The 23018-nt window shown below is 43.4% G+C and overlaps 1 protein-coding gene across 9 annotated transcripts; it reads left to right on the forward strand.

Annotated features, from left to right (window-relative positions):
• Positions 1-266: 266 nt before the first annotated feature.
• Positions 267-21747, forward strand: Lbr (lamin B receptor). 9 transcript variants are annotated; one of them, XM_020177670.2, is made up of 14 exons: positions 267-385; positions 3422-3600; positions 5110-5331; positions 7431-7514; positions 7760-7952; positions 8959-9155; positions 10918-10972; positions 14067-14258; positions 14869-14972; positions 15778-15903; positions 17656-17824; positions 18968-19048; positions 19136-19258; positions 19632-21747. In XM_020177670.2, the coding sequence occupies exons 2-14, from the start codon at positions 3436-3438 to the stop codon at positions 19790-19792; spliced, it is 1872 nt and encodes a 623-aa protein (XP_020033259.2). In that variant the 5' UTR covers positions 267-385; positions 3422-3435; the 3' UTR covers positions 19793-21747. The 9 variants fall into 9 exon arrangements, with proteins under 9 accessions (XP_020033259.2, XP_073904977.1, XP_020033265.2 ...); XM_020177674.2 differs by lacking the exon at positions 267-385 and adding an exon at positions 835-859; XM_020177671.2 differs by lacking the exon at positions 267-385 and adding an exon at positions 1013-1642.
• The last annotated feature ends 1271 nt before the right edge of the window (positions 21748-23018 follow it).

The following is a 23018-nucleotide window of genomic DNA, read 5'->3' on the forward strand; positions in this document are numbered from 1 at the left end:
GCAGCTTTTCTCTCGGTCTCGGTTCCGGGCCGGGCCACCCCGCCCCAAGGCCTCATCGGCGCCTCGCCGGGATGGCGAGGGCGGGAGCGCGCGGGCCGGCGGCTGCGCGGGCGCCTGGGCGGCGGAGATAAGGCGGAGAGCACAGCCAGCCTCGGCGCGGCAGGGCGCGGCGGGGGGGGGCGGGGCCGACGCGCCTCGGCCTGGACCAATCGCCAGCGCCGGTGACGATTCAAAGGCCTGCGGACCAATGGGAGCCCAGGGCGGTCTCGCCGGGGGCGGGACTGCAGGGCTCCAGATCGCGGCCCTCAGCGTCGCGCGGGGAACGGCGGCGGCTGCTGCTCGGCTGCTCTCCCGGAGCCGCTCGTGTTCCCGCCGGACCCGGCAGGTGAGGCCCCCCCCGTCCCGCCCCGCGCCTCCCGCCGCGCTCCCCGCTCCTCGCCGGCCACCGCGTGGCGGCCGAGACCCTGGGCGGGGACTCCGGGCCTGCGCGGCGGCCTGGCCTCGCGTTCCGCTGGTCGGTGGGGCGGCAGAAGCTCGGGCCCCGCCGTGCGGGGGCGGAGTGTGGTTCCGGGCCTTTGTCCCGCCCGCTGCGCGGCCCGGCGCTGACAGGGGGCGGGGGCGGGGGCGGGGGCGGGGGCGGTGACAGCGGCCTCGAGGGCCCCTGGCGAGCGTGGCGGGTGCCGGGGTCCCGCCGCCCGGGCGGGGGACAGGACAGTGGGGTCAGCCGGGCCGGGCGCGGCGCGGGGGCGCGTGGGGCTCCGCGGGCCCCGTCGGGGCGGCGTTTCCGTCGCGTTCGTCCCGGCGAGCCTGACGCCTTCGGGAAGCTGCCGGGCCCCGTGAGCCCCGCTAGTTCGGAAAGGTGAAGGGCGGACGCCGGCGCGCATGGTGACACCGTGGGGCCGGGGTGGCCGGGGCCCCGTGCTTCTGCCGTTCGGGGGGACTGAGCACCGTGGCAGGGGCTGTCCGCACTCACCGAGGGCATCGCTTCGTGGCGGGCCCAGCTCTGGTGGCCGTCCTGGCCGGTTGGCCCCGCAGGACGGATCGCGCCGTGGCCGATCGCGCACCCCTCGCGTGCGCACAGCATCAGTTGCTGCCTTCATCTTTCGGGACCTGTGTGTAGAAGATTGCGGCCTCCTTAGGACAGGAACTGTCACCCCCAAGTCTCAGTTCTTTAACTCTCTCCTCCTCCTCCTCCTCTTCAGTCCTGGGGATCAAACCCAGAGCCCAGCACTGGCCAGGCACTACTGCTGACTCCACCCTCCGCCAGCCCTTAAGAAAAGTAAAAGAGAAGAAAAATCTTAGAAACTCAACAGATTTCTACAAGATATTTTAATTTTTTTAAACTCAGTATTTTAATCGGTGATAGGAAAACCTTTTGGCATTGCCCTGTGTTCAGTACCGCACATCCGTGTTTATGCAGTGTCTAATAGGTGCAGTGGAAAAATGCCAATGAATGGATTTTTCAGAAGGTACAGAAAGAATCTGTTCAAGAACCTTTTAAAGAGACAGTGGCCCCAGAGGCGTGGAGCACTCATTTTTTCAAAAGTCTGTGAAATGTTTTTTGAAACATGAATGGCATGCTCAATGCAGAAAGACATAGTTGTCGTCTTCACACCCTGGCTGACCAGCGTAGGAGAACCTGGTACTGACAGGTGGTTGATTTGGGCACTCTGGCAGGAGGGGCGCATTTCCTTCCTCTTTCTCTGCTCTGAGCTGGATGTTGAAATTGGCAAGCTTGCTGTTGTCACCTTCCTTTTTTGTACCCCTCCTTGTGCAGAGGTGTTCACTGCCGGCCACCCCCTCCTCCTTTCCCAAGTGCCCCTCAGGTGACTACTTATCCAGGCCCAACTACATTTCTGAAGCTTCTGGGCTCTTCCCCTCTCCCACCCCAAACCTGTTCATTACCCTAGTGATGCTATCTCAAGAGCTAGGAAGATGCAGTCTCTTTAATGTGCCTCTAATCACCAGATAAGTATTTGTATTTTCTTTCATCTACCAACTCAGGGCCCATATCTAAAGAAGTGAAGCTTGTTAAGTGTTTTTCTCAGATGATTAACAGTAAAGAAATGTACCTAGGACTTTTTCTCAGGAGGAGGAGGCAAGGCAACTTTTTCCTTAAATCCACAGTCTTCAAAAGTTCTTAAATGTTACTGTTAGTGTTGTTTATTCAGCTCTTGACAGGAACCTGTGAGAAATGTGTATTTATATGCTTGGGTGATATGTAGAGACTTGCTTAGTTGATGTTCTCTCCCTAAGGTGAACATCTTGCTGTCTGCTTCTTGCTATTTTGCTTGGCATTAGGGACACTGGTTTTATCTTGTGGAAATGTGTATCTGTTAGTCAGTGAAGGGAGAAACCTTACAGCTTAGCTGCTGGAAGCACATAGCAATCCCTTCATATTTCAAAAAGGGTAGCAAACCTGTCTCCTGTGAACCTCATGTAAGTCACAGTTCTTTGTGGTACTGGATATCCATCCCAGGGTCTTGAGCATGCTAGGCAAGTACCTTACCACATGAGCTAAGCCCCTAGCCCTTTTGCTTATATTTTGTTTTTGAGAGCTGGGCTCGAACTTATCTTCTACCTCCCCTTCCCAGATAGCTGGGTTTATAAAGTAAGTGGCACCACACCCTGTCCTGACAGTTCTTGAACATTGTGGCTCCTTGAAGTGTACACGGAGTTTCCTGGATATTATAATTGGGGTGAGTGTTTGCTGTAGGCTTGAGAGAGGAGAACTTGTGCGTGCTGATCCAGGTATGTGGTGGTAGAAGTTAGTTGGTATTCTTTTGGGCTTTTGTTCTAAGAATTGAAACTTTATGAAATAAGCTGCAAATTTGCTATTCATTATAGATTTGAAATTCTTCTTCCTGTTGGTGAGTTACAGTGCACATCCGTGACCTTTTCCAGTCTGTTTTATACTTTGTTGTCTCCAGTAAGGTAGTTTGTTAAAAATATAATGAAATGCATTTTTAAAGCCTTTGAAAGTCAATATGCAAATTTACAAATATAAAAAAGTCTTTTGTGAGATTGTGTCCTGGTTTTTGATCACTCTAGGTGGATAGCATTTTGCATAGTATAAGCTGTTTGCTGCCTAGTATGTGTTGTCATACTTAATCTTTTGGGTCACTTTCTGTAGCACAGTGGCTGGCATCCTCTATAAAATGATGCAGTTGAGATACAGTGAAGCTGAGAGAACAACTTCTGTGTTGTCTGTCTGCCATTTCATGTATCTGTTTTTTTGCCCTTGGTCAAAACCATTAGCTTTAAGCTTCAGTTTTGCCACCTGTAAAATAAGGAGTTTTATGTCCCTCTGGAGGTCTTTCCAGGCCCTAAAATCTGGGAAGTTGTATTTTAGTGACTAACCTATGGGAAGAGACAAAATATAAGTGTAAATATTGACTCAATGTTTTTGTTTAAAATTTAGACTAATTTTAGAAAATGCCAAGTAGGAAATTTGCCGATGGTGAAGTGGTAAGAGGTCGATGGCCTGGCAGCTCACTTTATTATGAAGTAGAAATTCTGAGCTATGACAGCAGATCCCAGCTTTACACTGTAAAATACAAAGATGGAACTGAACTCGAATTGAAGGAGAATGATATCAAGGTAAGAGCATCTTTACCTAAGCGCAGTTACAGTAAGAGGGAGTGACTACAGGTGTGGTTTCTAAGCTCAGCTCTCGGTGTTGGGAAGCACATGCTGGTTTTGGCTCGGGAAATGTGTGAATGAGGAGGCACTAGAAGGACATCGGGTCCTGGGGAAGATAGGTCTTCATATTGGAACCCTGGGGTGAGGGGTCTGCTGTGGGACTTCCCAGCAGGCTAGTGAAGGGACTCCGGGTTTCAGGGGTGACACCTGAGGTGAGTGCTGAGGACAAATGAGAAAACTCAGGTGATGGAGGAGTGGCTTCTCAGGGCAGCATGCCAAAGGCTTGGGAGTGATGGGGAAAAGTGCCAGAAGGGTGGGGTACCTGGAGGCCATACTGGAGGAGTGTTTAATACTCCATGTCCAGGAGTTTGGCCTTCATCGCCAACATTGGTTTAATTAGAGAGTAACTTAATTAGATCTGAATCTAGCCCATGGCTTCTCAACCTATCTGGGTTGTAAGATACCTGATTCATGGTTCACAACTACTTATAAAAATTTCTGTATAGCTATTCTCATTTGCTACCTGTTGCACATTAGTTTGGACCCCTGGGCTGTGGGTCACATTTGCAAACTCTAGTAAATATTTTAGGTTTTATAGGCCATACCGATTCTGCAGCATGGGAGCACCTCCAGGCAATATGGAAATAGACATGCTGTGTTCTAATGCAACTTTATTTATGCATACTGAGATTTGAATTTCAGTGAACTTTCATGCCAGGAAATGTTGTTAGTTTTGGTTTTGTGTGCAGTCATTTAAGGTGTAAAAACAATTCTTAGCTCCAGGGCTACCCACAAAAGAAGTGAATGAGTTGTATTTGGCCAGAGGGCGTGCTTTGCCTTCCCTGGTTCTAGATCCCCACAAACTGGAAGGAGTGACTTGGAGGGTCAGGATGGGATAAAACAGTGCCAAGTAACTAAACATAGACCTTTCAAGACCTGTTTGTGTGTTTTCAGAGGGAAACTGGGGGGGTTACTTTTTTTATTGGTTATATGCTAGTTTCTGGACTATATATAATACTGTTTTATAGCATCATTATGCTTGATCACATTCACTATTCAAGGATGACAGTTTCAGAGGGATGACTTTCAAAGCGTGTGGTTGAAATATCAGGGTGTGTAGAGCCTGTAGACACCACACACAATTGTCACCTCAGTTTAATCAGTCAGTTGTAACCCTTGTATATGCTGTTGGAAGTGTGTAGCAACTGGGTAGAAACATTCATTCCATGGAGACACCTTCAAAGAACAGTTAGGGATGCGAAGGCTGCATTTGTCTCAGAAGAGCTGGAATCACTTATTGAGCATTTTTCATGGGCCTCACGTGATAATTCTCAGATCTTATGATTTCCATGGCAGATTTAGAGCTAAAGGTAGCAGAGTATGGTCTTTGTTGTCTTCTCCTAGCTTGAGCCTGTCTCTGGGTATTATGATTTGTGGTCAGCTCTTTGCCACCTTCTCCTTTTGCAGCCTTTAACATCCTTTAAGCAAAGGAAGAGTGGTTCAACTTCCAGCTCTCCCTCCCGAAGACGAGGGAGCCGGGGCAGCAGAGGCAGCAGGTCAAGGTCACGCTCCCGATCCCCTGGCAGGCCACTTAAAAGTTCCAGAAGATCTGCCTCTGCCTCCCACCAGGCTGACATTAAGGAAACAAGAAGAGAAATTCTGGAAGTGAAATTGACTCCACTTGTATTGGTATTGACTTTATACTTATACAGTATTTTGTCTGTCTAAAGCACTATCTTCCCCTTATGTAAATGTTTATTCAAATTATTTGCAGTCAATATTAAAATGTCATTGAGACATCAGATGTAAGGTGATAGCTTTGAAAGACTGCATAAAAATCAAATGTTTGGATAGAAAGTATAGTTTTTGGAAACATTCTTGTTCTCTCAGAATCATTAAATCAAAAATGATCTCTTAAATGGAAAGGTTTTCAAAGTGCGTGGTTGGAAAACAGTGGAGCCTGCAGATGCCACACAGTGTACAATAGAATGAGTATTTTAGATGGTAGACCAAACAGAAAACATTTTAAGCAAAAAGAAGTAGAATTATCTTGTATTCCATTCACTTAATATTGTCTCTTTTCTGGATAAAATATACACAGGCTTTTAATAACCTTAAATAAATTGGACTACATACATGCTATTTTGTAGCTAGACTTTTTAAATTTTCAAATATTAGGAATAATTTTTCATGGCATATTTTCCTGCACTTTTTGTTGTATCATATAGTATATATCAAATTATATAGATACAGTTGTTAAATGCAACTCCTTTGTTGATACATATCTAGTGTTTTTCCTTCTACATATTCAGTATTATAAGGAAGTATTTTTTAACAACATGTGATTATCTCCTTAGGATAAGTTCTCATATGTGGAATTGCTAGGTCTGATGTATGGCACAAACTAGAGACTTTTTACACATTGCCAGGTTGCTTCAAGAAAGTTTATTATGTCAGTTACCACTTGTGGATGAATGCCCATTTTTCATAATTGTTTTAATGCGATTGTCAGATTTTCAGCTCACTGTTCCGATGACTCGAGTAAGTGAGTTTGACTGCCGCTCTGAGTGGCTGTCTTTACCAGCCCGGTGACTCAGGGTAAGGGTACATGCTGCATGCTGCTTTCTGGTGTACATTCATGACTTCCATTTTCAGTACTCAGGGGCTTGCATGTTTTCACTGTGATCTCCTAGTCCTAGTGACACAAAGCACAGCCTGGCTTTGCCCTTACCAGTAGAGTCTGGCCTACTGTGTTACATGTGCAAGGTCACATTTATGCTGTGTGCAGCTTTGAGCATCATGTCATGATTGCTTCTTTTGACTCCTGATTGTGACCTTTTGTAGTAATTTGCCTCATGGTGTTGAGTACCCTGTCACCATAAGTCAGTCAGTTAAGTGGACTGGTTTATAGTCAGCATGGTTTGAGTTGGCTTAGTAGCAGTATTACTGGATTCCATTTGTGGCTACTGTAGAGTGTATGTTGGATATTTGAGAAACTGAGCAGTTAAGTGTAGCTTCTAGGTGTGTCCGTTTGCTGCTAGGTGGCTTACTGGCACTTTAATAAACTCAAGTATATGTTGAATATTGTTACTGCTTAGTAAGACCTTGAGCTGAACCAGAACGTGATGTTGTATTAATGCCGTCCTTTGCCAGTGGCCTCCCAAATAATGCACTTGAACTTTTGTTTTTTTCCTATTGGTTTATTAGCATTTTGTTAATGATTTATAACGAAGCACAGTGATAGATTTCAGCTCTGCATTGCCTGAAAAATCTTTTGCATGTTAAATTCCTTTCCCTCTTCTGTCTGATGAGAAATTGTAAGAGGCTGAGTTGAGAAACAGCACATGTAGGCAGCATGAAATTCAGAAGATTGGCAGTTTGTAGGTTCCTAGTAATACTGTTTAAATTTCCATTGCTGGATGTTTTGGAGGGAGTGAATGTCTTTTCCTCATTTTTTTGAACTTTTTTACCAATTTTTACTTTTATCTGCCTCAGCAAATACTGTATCTGACAGTGAACTTATTCTAACATTAAATATAATTACATTTGAAAAATGACAGATTTTATGTAGAAATCTATATACCAAAAGAGCCAAGACTGGGAAATACTAGTCAATTTTAACCCTTTTCATTTTTAACAAAAGGAGTCTTGAATTCTTTAGAATTGAGGCCGTGAAAGTCTTTGGCTTGTGTTATTGCTTCATTTTCCAGTAGTAATTTTTTTTATCATTGCGTTCCTTTTTAATAAATTGCATTTCTTTTGATTAAAATATTTTATATCCAATTTAGAAGCCATATGGAAATAGCGTCAACATATATAATGGTGAACCTGAACACATCGAGAGGAACGACTTACCTCGTAAAAACATACAGGTACAAAAGTGTTCTCTTTCCTGTTGAAAGAATGGCATTTTTATTAAGTGACTTTTCCTCCAGAAGCACATTGGAAATCGTAATATTTTATAATCTGTTCTACTTCTGTTCTTAAGAACTATGTGTAATTTAACAAACTTATTCTTGTTAGAATACAGTTGTATGGAGATGCTGAATTAGTTATGTAGTAGCATTTGTGGTAATTGTTGACTATAGATGTTTAATTCTTTTTATTTTTTAATTAGGAGAAATTCATTCTGTCACAAGAAGGTAGTTACCTATCCACACAATACAGCCTTCGTCCAAGAAGACAGGAGGTCAAAGTAAAAGAAGTAGATTCAAGGGAAGAGAAACTTGTTCCAAAAGGACCTGCATCATTGAGAACCTTCAAAGTGTCCCCCCCGCAGAAGAAGGAATTGGAGTTTGGAGGAGTCCCTGGTAGGTGTGGAACCTGGTTTGAAGGGCAGGCAGGTAGGCATAGTTGCTCCAAGGTGTCCTGAAGAGGCCTATCTGAAGAAGTCTGTAGCATGTGAGGGAATGAGTAGGTGGGAGGCTGAGGGAAGACCTGTCCAGAGAAGGAAGAGCAGTGCAGAGGCCTGAGCTGGGAGCCTTGTGGGGCAGGCATGGAGTAGGAAGGATGCCAGCGTTGCTATATTTAAAACTTTCAGAGGTTTGTTAGGTTTTGAGCAGAGAAATACAAAGAAGTGATAAAGGAAGTTTGACCTGAGAGTTGTATACATGAAGGGGTGGGTGATCAATTAGGGACAGGGAGATCTGATAATTAGATGGAGATGGCAGGACCTGATTTGGGCCGTAGTAGTAGGAACAAGCTGTATGCATAAAACAGGGTCATGGTGTCTGCTGTACCTGTTGCTAGACTGGTTAATTGTGAGGGTCAAAGATCTGCAGTGTGTACAGCCTTCAGGTTATTAAGTCGATGGAACTGATGAAAGTTTATTAGCAAGTAAGAAAATTCTTCTTGACCAAATGGTTCATAATCCTATATGGTTTACTTTGTGTGTTGTGAGCTATGAATAACCCTTGGTTAGTTGGTCTTTTACAGATGGTGTACAGCATCACTAAAAGTCTGTACATGTTACATGAATGTAATAGTATTTTAATTTTTAGAAACTTAACCATTGTAAAGTTTTTTGTTAAGATCAGATCAGTCTTAGATGTTCTGATCTTCAGTTTGCTGGCATTTGAACACTTTGTCTTCTAGTGGTTTCTCAGGTGGGATTTAGGTGTTGGGGGCTAGGTTTGTGTTTTTTTATCCTGCTCATGGGTGGCTGCCCTGGGAGGTTTTGATGGTACATTACAAATTGTTTTCAGCTAGCAGAGACCTGAGTTTTGACCTTAGTCGGGGGGGAAAAAGCCGAATCATTTTTAAACTAAACAAACTGAATTGAGATTTGAGCCTTGAATGTTTACTAATTGTTTGCAGGTGTGTTCCTCATTGTGCTGGGCCTGCCTGTTTTCCTCTTCTTGTTGCTGTTGATGTGTAAACAGAAGGATCCCAGTCTGCTGAATTTCCCTCCTCACTTGCCAGCTTTGAACGACCTGTGGGAAACCAGAGTATGTGGAGTCTACCTCCTCTGGTTTTTTGTTCAAGCACTGTTCTCCCTGCTGCCGATTGGGAAGGTGAGCTTTTGCTGTTGGGCCCTGTTATGACGCTTCCTGGCCCCTTAAGTGAACGATTTTAATGGCTTTTCGGTCACAGGGTGGTGTTGCTTATAACTAACGGGAACTTAGTTGCTCCTGTCCTATAACACTTGCTTATTAAGTGGGGCTTCAAAACTTTGATTTAGATTTCTTGTGTAATTTTCTAACCCAAATAGAAAAGAATAAGTTAGTTTGCAAAATAGCCTAACTTTTGGTGTAGCGTTTTAAATTAATTGATAGACTCCTGAGCTCAGTGGATTCAGCCTGGGTCTTTTCCCTGTTTTTTTATTTATTTTTAATATGATGACTTTTTCATTTTTATCCCTCTCAGAATTTTTTTTGTCAAGAACATTCTGTGTACTTTTCAACTCATGTAATGTTTTTAAAATTGTTCCCATTGCTAAGGTAGTTTTCTTTCGGTAGAGCATTTTTCTTAGATATGTTTAAAGAAACATGAGACACCCTAAGCCATAAATAATTTACTTAGGGATCTTATTCTCAGGGCTTTGCAAGTTTACCAGCTGTAAACCAAAGGATCAGCTCTGTTGGGAGTGATTAGTGCAGTGGGAGGAGGGTGGAGCTGCAGACCTAATGTGTTCTGTCAAGCATTTCTGTGATAATGGATCTTGAGTCATTCTTACGGTAAGGTTCTGTTGTCAAATTCAGATTAATTGAGCCTAAACTAGATAATTATTTGGAAAAATAGTTTTGGTGGTTGAAATACAAACTAACTAAAAAAATGTAAATATGTATGTTACACTGTATCTGTATATTCACAGACGAAAGCATGTGACCAAACAGTATTTATTAGCCATCTCTAATAGATAAGGATTATCTGAAATTGACAAAAGGCTTCTGCTAATCCTGTGTAATCAGGTTTTTTGTTTCTATTCTTTGTCATAGCTAATGAAAGAATGAAAAGGTACTGACAGATGGTACCATCTTGTATTGGGCACTTGAAATGAGTTGCTATGTTTCTGAATAGTTACTTGCAAGCAGACTTTTTGCTCACCCAGTTCACATTGTTACCTGAGTGCCTCTCGTGGGAGCCACCATGTGGCATGCTGTGGTGATGCAAGGAGAGGAACTGATGGTTCCTGTCCATGAGGCCTACCCAGGGCCTCTTACCAGAGATGTGACGATCACATGAAGTGCTTAAGTAACTGGATGAGCATTTATGTGTAAATAGTGGGGCAAATAAGTATGTGAGTACATGACATCAAATGGCACACGGACCATTGTAGATTGGATAAGTAGGGTAGAGCCTGTGTTCAAAAACACCTCACAGATGGGAGCCCGTGGGGCTGAACTGTTTTGCAAGCAGCGGGACCTACCAGATATTAAGGGATTTTAGGGACATTCAGTCATATGGTACATGGGATGGTAGAGAGGGTGGTAATTGCAGTAGTCTCCATAAGTTACTAATGAAATTTATAATTAAGATAAATTCCTGAAGGTGGAATTGCTTCATCAAAGGACATACCATTAACATTTTTGTAACATTACTATATTTTCCTACTACAAGATATCCTTTTTCTTGGGTATGATGAAATTTAAGAGATACTGGAAGATATATATTGATACGTATGTATATATAATATATAGGAATGATAGTAATGTGCCTTAAGAAATCTTAAATAATGGCCTTATTAAGATACAGTTAACATACTTTGCAGTTCACCCATTTAAAGTGTACAATCCAATGGGTTGTTTTTTAATTTTTAAATTTTTTTCTTTTAAGGTTGTAGAAGGAACACCTCTTGTTGATGGAAGAAGACTCAAGTATAGATTAAATGGTGATTCTTTTTAAAGACTCAAATTAATGACTTGATAACTTTCACACTCCTTATACTGTCAAAGCTGATTACACTAGAGTTAGTAAATTATCTCAGTAGTTTGAAGACATGTACATAAACCACTTATAAAAAGTGCCATTCAAAGTATCATAGCCCCTCAGTCACTCCTACTATCTCGTTTTCTTTTCTTTTTCTATTTTTTTGAGGCAGGGTCTCCCTCTGTAGCCCAGGTTGGCCTGAAATTTAGCATCCTCCTGCCTTAGCCTCCTGAGTGTTGGGATTAGGGGTGTATCTACCACGCCCAGCTAGTTCTGTTTTTTAAATAGGATATGTCACTATTAGAAATATTGTACCTGTCTAGGATTTCACTGTCTGAGGCATTTTCATGGTCTGCCAGGGAGCCAATCCAATCCAATCCCATCCTTGCTTGCTTGGCTCCAGCTGACTGGCCTCTGGTCTGTCTCTTGAATTTGCATCATACTCTCTTCTCAGCCCTTTTCCTGCAGTGCTTTTCCCCAAAATGTCTGTCAGCTGCTTCTTCAGCTTTGTCATGTCTGTGCTTGGAGAAGGCCTCGGGTTCTTTCCTCTCCCCTGCCCTGTTTTATTCTCTTGACAGTTGTGCCTTTCTGTTTACTCATTCAAGTCATATCCACGCTAGCATGAAATTTCCTGGGCTGGGACATGACTGTGCTCACTGGTGACCTTGGGGCTAGGAAGATGGCAGGGGCAGGAGGGGGTGCTCTGGTGCATTAGTGCTGAGTGGGGAAGGAGTGTCTCACTCACAGTTCAAGAAATGGCATCCATTTTCCCTCTTGATCTGGGTGCCTCTCATGGTGTGTGCGTGCTTAGGGCATCACTCCAACTTTCCTATTTGAAGACTTTGATAAAGGACCATTAACTTGATTTTAAGAAATCTATCAAGTGATTTTCCATTTTACTTGATTGAATGGAGCCTTTTCATTGTCTTGAGAATTACATTACAGATGCCCCTCAACTTGTGATGTGGTCATATCCTCATGAACCCATTTCAGGTTGAAGATGCACCTGACCTCTGCACGTCCTGGCTTAGCAGCACCATGCACTGTAGAGTGTTGATGGGACCCTGTGATCATGTGGCTGGCCGAGGGCTGTGGCTTGCTGCACTGTCCAGCAACATTGCTGACCTGGGAGAGATTTAAATCTATAAGTATGGCTTCTTCTGGAGGTGTACTGCTTTTATACCATGGTAGAGTGGAGAGCTCCTCACTTGAGCCATCTGTGTATATTTTAATGCTTGGCCTTTTTATCCTTACTTTTCTGACTTTGGATCCTTTTTGTTCACTGCCTTCTCCAGCATCTCTTCTATCTGAAATCATTCTACTGGGTTCTAAAAGAAGTGAAGATATTTCAGGGGCCACCTGCCTTTTAGTGCCAAGCATGAGGACTGTCCCACCTAGCTCAGTGCCAGACTCCTGGTGGGTGCTCGGTCCTTGTTTGCTTTGCTAACCTTGCGGATGGAACACACTTCAGAATCTTTGCCCCTCTAGTTGTGCGCCATGGCAGTTAGGGGCTCTGGGCAGAGGTGGGTTGTGTACTCTTTGCCCTGTCGGGTTACTTGATAGCGGTGTGTTGGGAGTTTCTCTGTCGGGCACCAGTTAACTTCTAAGTGATGTTTTTTTGCCTCCCGCTGAGGGGTGTGGTATGTTGAGAGACTGAGCAGAGCCCTTGGATGTGAACCTGTTGGAGCCAGTGGAGCAAAAGCTGGTCTAGTTGCTTAATTCTTTACAAAATTTCCTCATCTAGTTATTCTGGTTCTAGTATTACGAGATTTCTTTTCATGAGATTTTACCACTAAGGAGATTCCTAAGAAACTTTGAATGACTATTTTTAGTCTACATAGGTTAGAGAACAAAAAACTGCTTTATCTCTACCTTTTTAAAAATATTTATACATTTTATGATAATTAAATGAATTTTTAAAAGCTAAAAGTTATTCTTTGAAATAAACTTGAAATTGTCGAACATGGATTTAGATAGTAAATAAATTTGCATTGGCGCTTTTACTTTACAAAAGCTTGATTTTAGAATTCCTTTATAAATAGTGGCTACCATTTTCCTGTGTTTGATTGTATCCAAATATAATTTGATTTGGAACACAGCTCTTTCCAGGCATCTGGCTCCCGAAAGCGAAATGATTTCTCTAGCCAGAAGATGAAACTGTTGGTTCTAGAGTCTTTCTCTTGGCCAGTGCAGCAAGCATGGCTTGTGGATCTCCATGGGGAGCTTTGTAATCTGGCTGTGCCCGAATGTGCCTTCTTCTTCATGGTGGCGGCCCAGCCTTGGGCATTCCTGTTGTCCTCTCTCCTCTGAGGGTGGGGTCTTGGGATCTATATTGTAGATTCTTGTGAAGCCATTATATCGACAAGCTAATTCAAGTACAGATATTTATAATGTTACACCTTTTAAGGTTACCATTAGTTAGTGGCATTAGGCTTTAAAATGTGCACTTGGCCTAGCTTTATTAATAATTGGCAGAGTCAGTGCTGAGAGGAAAGGGGGAAGGACCAGACTGTCTAAAAGGGCAGCTGTGGCGCCCTCTGGAGGTCCATGTGGCAGATTCCAATTCTAAGGAGATTGAAGGTTTAATAAATTATAAAATAAGTAATAAAATACTTGACAGTGTATTAGAATCCCAAACAGTTTGGACTAAGTGCATTTTGGGGTACTTTTTGGCTTTTTAACAGTGAATTTCTCTATGCCTTGCCTTTTAGCTTTCCCTTAGTTAATAGCAGACAATAAGCCAGGCATTGGTGGCTTATGCTTATAATCCCAGCTATTTGGAAGGTGAAGATAAGAGGATCTCATTTGAGTCAGCCAGGATAAAAGAAAGTTAGTGTGACCCTGTCTCAAAGAACAAGCCAGGTGTAGGGACCCACATCTGTAATTCCAGCACTTGGGAGGCCCACGAAGAGGAGGATCGAGAGTGTGAGGCCAGCCTGAGCTACATAGTGAGACCTTGTCTCAAAAAATCAAAACCAGAATACACTGCATTGTTTTATAGTGGCATAAACCTCGTGAGCCCTTGGTTAATGCTAATTATTTGCTCTTTCTTAAAGGATTCTACGCGTTTATCCTGACATCTGTCATCATTGCAGCAGCTGTCTTCTGGGGTGCAGAACTTTCTTGGGTATACAACCATTTCCTGCAGTTTGCAGTCTCAGCCACAGTTTTTTCAGTGGTCTTGAGTATTTATCTCTACGCTCGCTCGATGAAGGCACCTGGAGATGAGCTGTCACCTGCCAGCTGTGGTGAGCAGTGCTGTCAAGGGTCATTTGAGTGTGTCCTCAAGCCTTTGCAGCTACTCCTAGACAAGTAGATTGCTTTTTTCCCTAGCTTCATTTTATGGGAAATGAAGAGAAGAAAAACCAAAACAGATAAAGAAATATTTAAAGAAACATTTTTACGTTTCTCTCATACTATCCTCGTTGTTTCTGTCCCTTTTATAGTCACTTGATGGCAGCAGGTATTTTCATACCTGCCTTTAAACTTTTAGTCGTCACAGTTGATGACAAAAATTTTGTTAAAACATGAACACTTAAAAAAGGGTTAAAAATTGATTGATTCCAACATAAAGTATTTAAGCTTTTTTTTTTTTAATGTTGCTATTTAAAAAAAATTGTGAGTTCCCATTTTAAAAACCTCCAATTTTCTTAGGATTGGAATCTGCCATATGGACCTCTAGAGGGTGCCACAGCTGCCCTTTTAGACAGTCCTGGTCCTTGCCCCTCTCCTCTCAGCACTGACCCTGCTCAGGCTCCCAGGCATGGACTGGTTTCCTGATGACAGGCATCGTTGTGGGTTTAAGGCCTCATGACTGGGTGTGGAACATCGTTTGGGTAAAAACTTTTCCCTTCTCAGGAAATGCTGTCTATGATTTCTTCATTGGCCGTGAATTAAATCCTCGAATTGGTACTTTTGATCTCAAATACTTTTGTGAATTGCGCCCCGGATTGATTGGATGGGTATGTCTTTTTTTTTTTTTTTTTTTTTAATTTCAGTAGTAAAAATTTACCTTATAAAAATTTAGAACGAGAAATAGGCAGTTTTAAAGTAAGAAGTGGGTAGTATATTTGTATAATTAGCTTTCCATAATTCTGTCTTGTTAAAATATTTTCTTACTACAAATATTTTTTAGAGGTTTAAGATTCCTTGTTATAGGTTATTAAACATTGCAGAGTTTTTATTTTTATGATACCAGTTTATATTTAGGTAGAAAAGTGGTAGTGCAGATGACTTACTATAAGAAAAGTGGGTTTTCTTCCCCTCTTCAATAAAACCTTTTTGACCTAGTTCTGAGTTTCAAGAGTTCCCTTGTATCCTTTGCCCCTCTTCTGTAGCCATTGTGTGCTGGTTGGGCAGCCAGCGGCATTGCTGCAGCATTACTGAGTAGACCCTTTGAATTTCGTTAATGTTTCCCCGAGTTGTCCCGCTTCTGTTGCACAGTGGGCTCTGCTGTTCTTCCTAGACTCTAGTCTCTAGCAGTTTCCTAGTCTTTCCTTGTCTCTCATGGTCTTGACACTGTTTTGAAAATACTTATGAGTTATTTTCCAGAAAGTCCCTCAGTTTGGGTTAGTCCAGCATTTTCTCATGGTTGGAGTGTGATCACGCACATGACAGGAGCAGCACGGAAGTGACATTGTGTGCTCAGTGCCTCGTAGCCGGGTTCATGGGGTTGAGGTGTTGTGTTCCCAGTGCTGGGGATGGGTTGATGAGGCATCTATGGGACTCCTCCCTGGGAAGCTCACTGTCCTTTCTCCTTTACTTCAGGTGGTTATTAACGTAGTGATGCTTTTGGCTGAAATGAGAGTACAGAATCGTGCTGCTCCATCCTTGGCCATGATTTTGGTTAACAGTTTCCAGCTCCTATATGTGGTGGATGCTCTCTGGAATGAGGTAATTAATTTTGAATTTTTTTTTTTTTTTGAGATAGGGTCTTGTTTTGCAACCTGGGCTGGCCTTGGGACTTGTGATCTTCCTGCCTCAGCTTGTTGGTATTACACGTGTGCACCTTTACATTCACCATGAGTGAGGGATTTTGAGAGCTGAGGCCTTGGAATCAGATGGCTCTGAGAGCAGATGAGTGACCTGGCTTCTGAGAGCTGCTGGTGTTTGCATGTGGGGAGGACAGCCTGCCTCTGGGTTGTCGAGAGATGATAATGGGGCTAGGACCAGCACACAGGAGGCCAGCGGCTAGCCATGGAGCACCAGCAGATGTGAGGTGTCTTAAGCATTCGGTAATGTGCCCATGCATATCAGTAACTCTGCTCAAAAATAATATTCTAAGTGTCTTGAGTTTGGTGAACCTGGGCTTTTGTTTTTATGAGTAATGACCAGTTCATATAAGTAAAATATTTCTTTTATTATGTTGTATGACGATGAATTAATTGTCATCAGATTCAGATGTGTTTTGAATTGCAGAGAGCAGCTTTATCTTAAGTAATGGGGGAGGGGTTTTATTGCTGATGTTAAGAATACAGAGTAGCTCTCATGTAGACAATTCAGAATCAAGACAGACTGAGGAAACCAGCTTGAATAAAGAAAGGTTTCCAGATTATGGCTGTTCTCATAGTTGGTGAGTCACTAATGTTTCTTGCTACTTGAACACTGCAAATGCTCTTCTGTGTCTCACAAAACATTCCTTCCTCAGGCCTATGTTATAGCTACTTTATCATATTTATTGTCTTTATAATCATCTCTAAGTTCTAAGTCCAGTTTTCTTTCAATTTTTTGTTTGTTTGTTTGTTACTGTTTGTAGACAGGGTCCTGCTATGTAGCCCAAGCTGGGTTCAAACTTGTGATCTTCCTGCCTCTACCTCCCGAGTGCTGGGATCACAGGGTTGCAACACCACACCTATTGCTTCTTTCAGTTTTAAAAACAATTGGTTGGTAGCCCTACATCCTAATTTCCAGAACACCTTTTAATGACAATCTTTAATTTTGGACTTCCATACAAGACCCTAAAGAATGCCCAACCAGCACAGCCGAGAACATCTTGTGTTGACTTTGGGAGGGTTAGGACTTCAAGTAGCTGATTAATGCTGCCCAGATTATGGGTTCTTGTTACTCTTCCCTGCTTGGCGCAGGCCAGCTTAGAGCCTTGGCTACTCTGAACTTGTTAATAGCCTCTGATAGTGAAGCCCTTTAGAATTAATTACAAGTCCTTGTAATTAATGCTTTTGAAATTAAAAAATGACTTCTTTAGTAACTACGCTTGGCGTTGCCAGTATGGGGGTGTCTGCTGTTGTAGGAAGTTGGCCACTTTACTGTTTTTCCTCCTTGCCAGGCACTGTGTCAGATGCTGGGTGGTGAAGGGGAGAGCACATGGTCCCCATCTCCTGGAGACTTAAGAGTGCAACAGGGACAAGCACAGTGAACAGCATCTGGGGTTGAGGATAGATGGAGTGAGGCCAAGGGGGCCCCTCAAAGGCAGGGGGCTGGGAGGCGCTTAGGGGTCTGTAGTTGCAGGACTACAGAGAGAGAGAGGGCAAGCCAGGAAATAGGGAACTCTGGAGCTCCCTGCCTTTGGCAACATTTTGGCTGGCCTGCTACCTGGTAACTGGTACACATTTGACTGTAAATAATACCTTATTTGAACACTTTAAGCAAAGGTGCTTTTTATTTCCTTCCCTATCTGTATCCATACAGGAAGCATTGCTGACCACCATGGATATCATCCATGATGGATTTGGGTTCATGCTGGCTTTTGGAGATTTAGTGTGGGTTCCATTCATCTACAGCTTACAGGCCTTTTATCTGGTCACTCATCCCCATGAACTGTCTTGGCCAGTGGCTTCTCTGACCGTTGCTCTGAAACGTAAGTGTTGATCTCCACCTGGGTGTTGAACGCTGTGTACCCTGTACGCTGTGTATGGATGCCTGCGATTGCAACAGGCTGTTTTCATTGGTTGAAATTAGCTTAGGGTTGAAGTAACCTGTGACAAATGAGTAATAAGATTCTGCGTCTTGCACAGGGAATAGACGCTCCATGTACTGGCCCTTTACTAGCCCTCTTGACAGTGTCTCGTTTTCAGGTTTAACCCACTTAACTTAAATAAGTAAAGTTGAATTATTTTAGGAACAATTTATCCTTTCTAATGAGTGTCTGCTTTTTTTCCAGTAGTTACCTTAAAAATAGGAAGGTTGGACTTGCTTTCATAGAGAAATAAGATAGGGTATTGTGGCTAGAGTGTGCTCATGCCATGGTGAGGAGCCAGTGTGGTAGAAGTGAAGGTAGAGACGTGGGGGAGTACGTGCTGGGGAATGTTGGTGCATGCTTTTTCAGAGTATGGTGTTTGGTCTGATGGTCACTGGGTGCGCACGGGACTGGGAGACATGAGTCAGGTAGAGGGAACAGGTCAGGACGGGAGGAGAGGTGCTGGGTCTACCAGGCCCACTTGGGGATTTCAGTTCAAGATGGTTTTTCTTTATTATTTTGTCACTAAACTGATGAGTAAACACCTCCACCAGAGGTAGGGAGGACAATTAGTGTGGAACTTCAAATATAGCTGATTTTAGGACACTGATTAGTGTCCATGGTGGTAGAGTTCCAAGCCATTGGTTGAAATTAACATTGAGCTTCGCCCTTGACTTGAATATCCTTGTCAGCCATGCCCACTGTGTGTTATCAAAATATTTTACAGTTAAGCTGAAAGTTAGCTGTGGGGCTTGGGGGGTGTGTGTGAAGTGTGCTGGTATCTCACTCATGCTCACGCTGTGCCAGGAGGCTCCTAACGCAGAGTGCAGTGGGCTCAGAGCAGGTTCTCTTGTGAGGGCTATCTGGGGCTGTCTAGACTGTATTCTGCTCCTGGCTGCGTCTCTGTTTGCTAGTTTTGACATTCTGGGATTGAGGGTTTTTGAATTGTTTTGGGGCATTTCTTCAGAGCCAACAAATAATTTCTAAGAGAAATAATTAGGTTATATCTAAATTATTAACAGAAAAATATTTTACAATTAACAGTTTGTGGATATGTAATCTTCCGATGTTCAAATTCTCAGAAAAATGCATTCCGGAAAAATCCTGCTGATCCGAAGCTTGCACGTAAGTACGGGTTTCTATCTGCATATCACTTGGGGATTTTATGGGTTTTTTTAGAGGTCATTAAAGGGTATGCTTGTTTTCCTGTAGATTTAAAAACCATCCACACTTCCACGGGAAAGAATCTGCTGGTTTCTGGATGGTGGGGGTTTGTTCGCCACCCTAACTACCTGGGTGATCTCGTCATGGCCCTGGCCTGGTCCCTCCCATGTGGTAAGGTTTCTGAGCTGGGCTGGGCAGTGCGGGCAGAGCAGGGCAAGTAAGCACCTCTGCCCGCCTGTGGCAGGCTGGCCGCAGGGTTGTGCCGGATCTCGGCTCCTGTCTTGTGCAGTTTTCTTTATCCAGATTCTGAGAGGAATTGGGAATTGAGAGCCTGAAGTTTTACTTTGAACTTTTGAAAGTAAAGTTTTGAGTTGTAAACGGTACCCAGTGACCTTTTTCTAAGTAGACTGTGGGGCTTTTTATTTGTGACTCAGTGAAGATGGATACTGAAAATGCTGGCTCTTAGAGAATTTGAGAGAAAGCAGGAAAAGCACAGTTTAGTGAAAATGAAGGCATCTGGTGGTATTTGCTGTTGTTGCCATAGGTTTCAGTCACATCCTGCCGTACTTCTATGTGATCTACTTCACCGTGTTGCTTGTACACCGGGAAGCCCGTGATGAACAGCACTGCAGGAGGAAGTACGGCCTGGCCTGGGAGACGTACTGCCAGCGCGTGCCCTACCGGATCTTCCCCTACCTGTACTGATGCCCTGCCACATGCTCCAGAACAGGAAGACCCAAGTGAACCTCCTTTTGTTGCACTGACAGGACCTGTAAGCTTGCGTTTTCTTTGTTAGACCACACATCCAGGTAGTAGGTCTTTTAATATAGCCATGTGTGTTTTTATTAAATTATAACACCTAACGAAAGGAAAAATACAAATAAAGATGCTAGAATTTGCATTTTAATACAAAATTTTCAATCCCTAAAAAATCTGAAAACAAAGGAGGCTTTTGATAAATGCACTGGAAAGAATGCTGTTGGCCGAGGCGCGGCTCAGTGGGTGGGCACGTCCGGCAGGCGTGAGGCCCTGGGTTCCATCTCCAGCAGCCGCTGCCTCCTAAAAAAAGAATGCTTTTGATGTACAGCTTTTTATTTCAAGTTTTTTTTTTTTTTTTTCCCCTCTTTTTTCAGTTGATTTTTCTTAAGTGAAAACACACTTAGATTTGTTTCATTGCATTGACAGAATGGAGTTTTAGGCTGGAGGTGTGGCTCAAGTGGTAGAGGGCTAAAGCCCTGAGTTCAAACCCCAGTATCACCAAAAAGAAAACAGAAGAGACAATAGAGTTTTCAGGGTGTGGTGACGGGCACCGTGGTCCAACACTCTGGAGACTGAGGCTGGAGGACTGAGAGTTTGAGGCCAACCTGGGTTACAAAGTGAGAGGCTGTCTCACAAAAACAAACAAAAAAGTGAGAAAAAGTAGAATTTTTGTTCATTTCTCTTTAAGTCATTAGTAGTTATGTGATTTGGAAGCAAAGCCCGGTCCTACATTAAATGTCTCCGTGAGGAGTGATGGCAGATGCCCAGCACGCCCCATGGAGGAGCCCCTGGTGGCATTCGCTTTACCCCAGCTTCTGACGCTGCCTTCGAGGTGTAAATACATAGCGTACTTCTATGTAATATACATGGTTTTAGATTGTTCTGTACAGTATTTTGAATGTGAGGTAATTGTCAGGACTAAGTAGCTTTTTAACAAAAACATTTTCAGTGTTTTAAATTAAGTTTTGTAAAGTAATACATGTGAATTAAAAATTTTGAAGCAATTAGAATTCATTACTATTGTATAGCAATGCTGTTAAAACATAGGAAAGGTATTTTTCTTTATCCAAAGTTTGTGAATTTGGCTTTGCTACCTCAATTTGCCTTTATAAACTGTTGCAAGTGGAAAAAATAGAATATATATTTTTGGAGTAACATCACTATTTAAACATTTTCACACAGTGTTTGAAAACTTGCCATTTCAGGCTACTATTTTTATACATATTTTTTGCCTTTTTCAACTCAACAGTGTTTTTGCTACTGCGCAGTTTATACTGTGTTTTGTATATTCGTATGTCTACAAAACTTAACTCCCTGTAAAGGAGCTGTATCCACAAACAACATCAGGGTGGTTTACAATTGTTTCTTTCTCTTGGTTTCATAGATGTGCATAAGGCAGCTTTAGTGGTTGAATTCTAGAGAAGTTGATGTAGTCCTGTAACAGAACAGTGGTCAGTTCACTGGACTTTTGTACTCAAAGCTAAATTGTTCTCGGTGTCTTAAACACGGGGGACATGACTCATGCCGTGTGTGTGTTTGGGTTTTAATTATACATGTTACATATGAGCCATTCAGACAGGCAGTGTTCATTCTGGCCTGTAGTCTGAAGTATGAGCATAGTTTGTATTAACGTGAGCAGCGCTCTTTGCACCTCCTCTTGCTGAAGCTGTTTCATTAGCACGCTTGTCTGTGAGCAGGCTTTCTTCTTGTGCGTTTCCTGTGGCATTGGAAAGTGGTTCACCACGCGTTGTGTGTCTCGGGGAGGACCACACACTGGGAGTGGAAAAGGCTCATTACCAGTTTCTGCTGTTGACTAGTTTGTTTTTAATTTCATTTTTGACAGGTTTATTTGACAAGCTTTGTAATGAACTTTTAAGTTGGAAATAAATATGTTGCTTTGATCTGTTTGGAGCTTCATTTCTTTGCCTGAAATGATTGGCACCAAGCCAAGAGCCCTTAGCTTACCACTCTTAGCCCTGTGTTTTCTGGGTTTTCCGGAATCACAGGAATCTAGAAGGCAAACTGGGACCCTGGCCAGCTGCTGTAGGAGCTTGATGGGGACAAGGTGGGGTGGCTGGGGTGGGAGTGTCAGCCGTCAGAAACTGGTCCTATATTTAGTATTTGCTGTTTGAGGGAATTGAGAAATACAGAAATCTCTCGTAGGTTCAGAACTTACTTTTTTGGTGGAACTGGGTTTGAACTCAGGGCTTAGCACCTGGAAAACAGGAGCTCTGCTGCTTGAGCCACACCTCCATAGTCCATGTTTTGCTCTAGTTCTTTTGGAGATGGGGGGGTCTCATGAACTATTTGCCCAGGCTGGCCTCGAACTGAGATCCTCTCAATCTCAGCCTCCCAAGTAGCTAGGATTATAGGCATGAACCACTAGCGCCCAGCAGTACTTTGAACTAATGTGTATCTGTCACATGTGTGAGAGGCATTTATGTGTACAGACAGAGCCTGGTGGTCCCTGGCTCCCCAGGCGATGGTGGCACTATGAGCATTCCCACCCTGGGCTCAGGTACATGGTGGAAGGGTGGGTATGTCATGGTGTGCACTGATCCCCAGCATGGGGTTCATCTCGGGTCTTTAATTTTGTGCAGAGAAGACCTTTTGTGTTGGTGGTTGCCACAATGTATGGACTGTTTTAGCAAATCATGGATATGTTCTAAAGCTATTTTAGCACGTGAATTGCCCCTGTCTTTTATCTTTTGGTAAAATCTTGCACTCCTCTGTCATCTTCTTCTGTTTTCCATGACATTGTTATTTTGTTCATCAAGAGTCTAATTGTGGTACATATCCCCTCTTTCCACCCGCTTACCATGGAGAGTGCACTGTGATCTTCACTTGTGTACAGTGGGATTTGTTTTCTGCCTGTGCACCATTGCCAGGGTCAAGTCCCAGCAGTGTTCCCTCAGCACTGAGCCTGGCAAGTCACTTCATCCTGGAGCACTTGTTTCCTCCAGCATGAATCTGCCTGATGTGCCCACGTGGCACAGGGGGTAAGGGAATCAGGAATGATAGCTATTGTTAGAGAGTACACTTAGTAAGTTGGATATTAACCCAATTTATGGAATTTTCAGGATTTGGGTTTTCAGTGGGTAGAGCCAGCTGGGATGGTCAGAGCAAACCTGCATCTCTAGGGGAAGAAGACCCTGCGAGTTGTCTCAGAAGG

This window comes from Castor canadensis, chromosome 11, assembly GCF_047511655.1.
Source record: "Castor canadensis chromosome 11, mCasCan1.hap1v2, whole genome shotgun sequence".
NCBI lineage: Eukaryota > Metazoa > Chordata > Mammalia > Rodentia > Castoridae > Castor > Castor canadensis.

What these genes read in the sequence shown, in the direction of transcription:
- Lbr (XM_020177670.2), top strand. Translation starts at nt 3,436, where the DNA reads ATGCCAAGTAGGAAATTTGCCGATGGTGAAGTGGTAAGAGGTCGATGG. An exon ending in ACTCAAGTATAGATTAAATG is followed by an intron (nt 10,973 to 14,066) that starts GTGATTCTTTTT and finishes TCTTTCTTAAAG; the next exon opens with GATTCTACGCGTTTATCCTG. An exon ending in TGGATGCTCTCTGGAATGAG is followed by an intron (nt 15,904 to 17,655) that starts GTAATTAATTTT and finishes GTATCCATACAG; the next exon opens with GAAGCATTGCTGACCACCAT.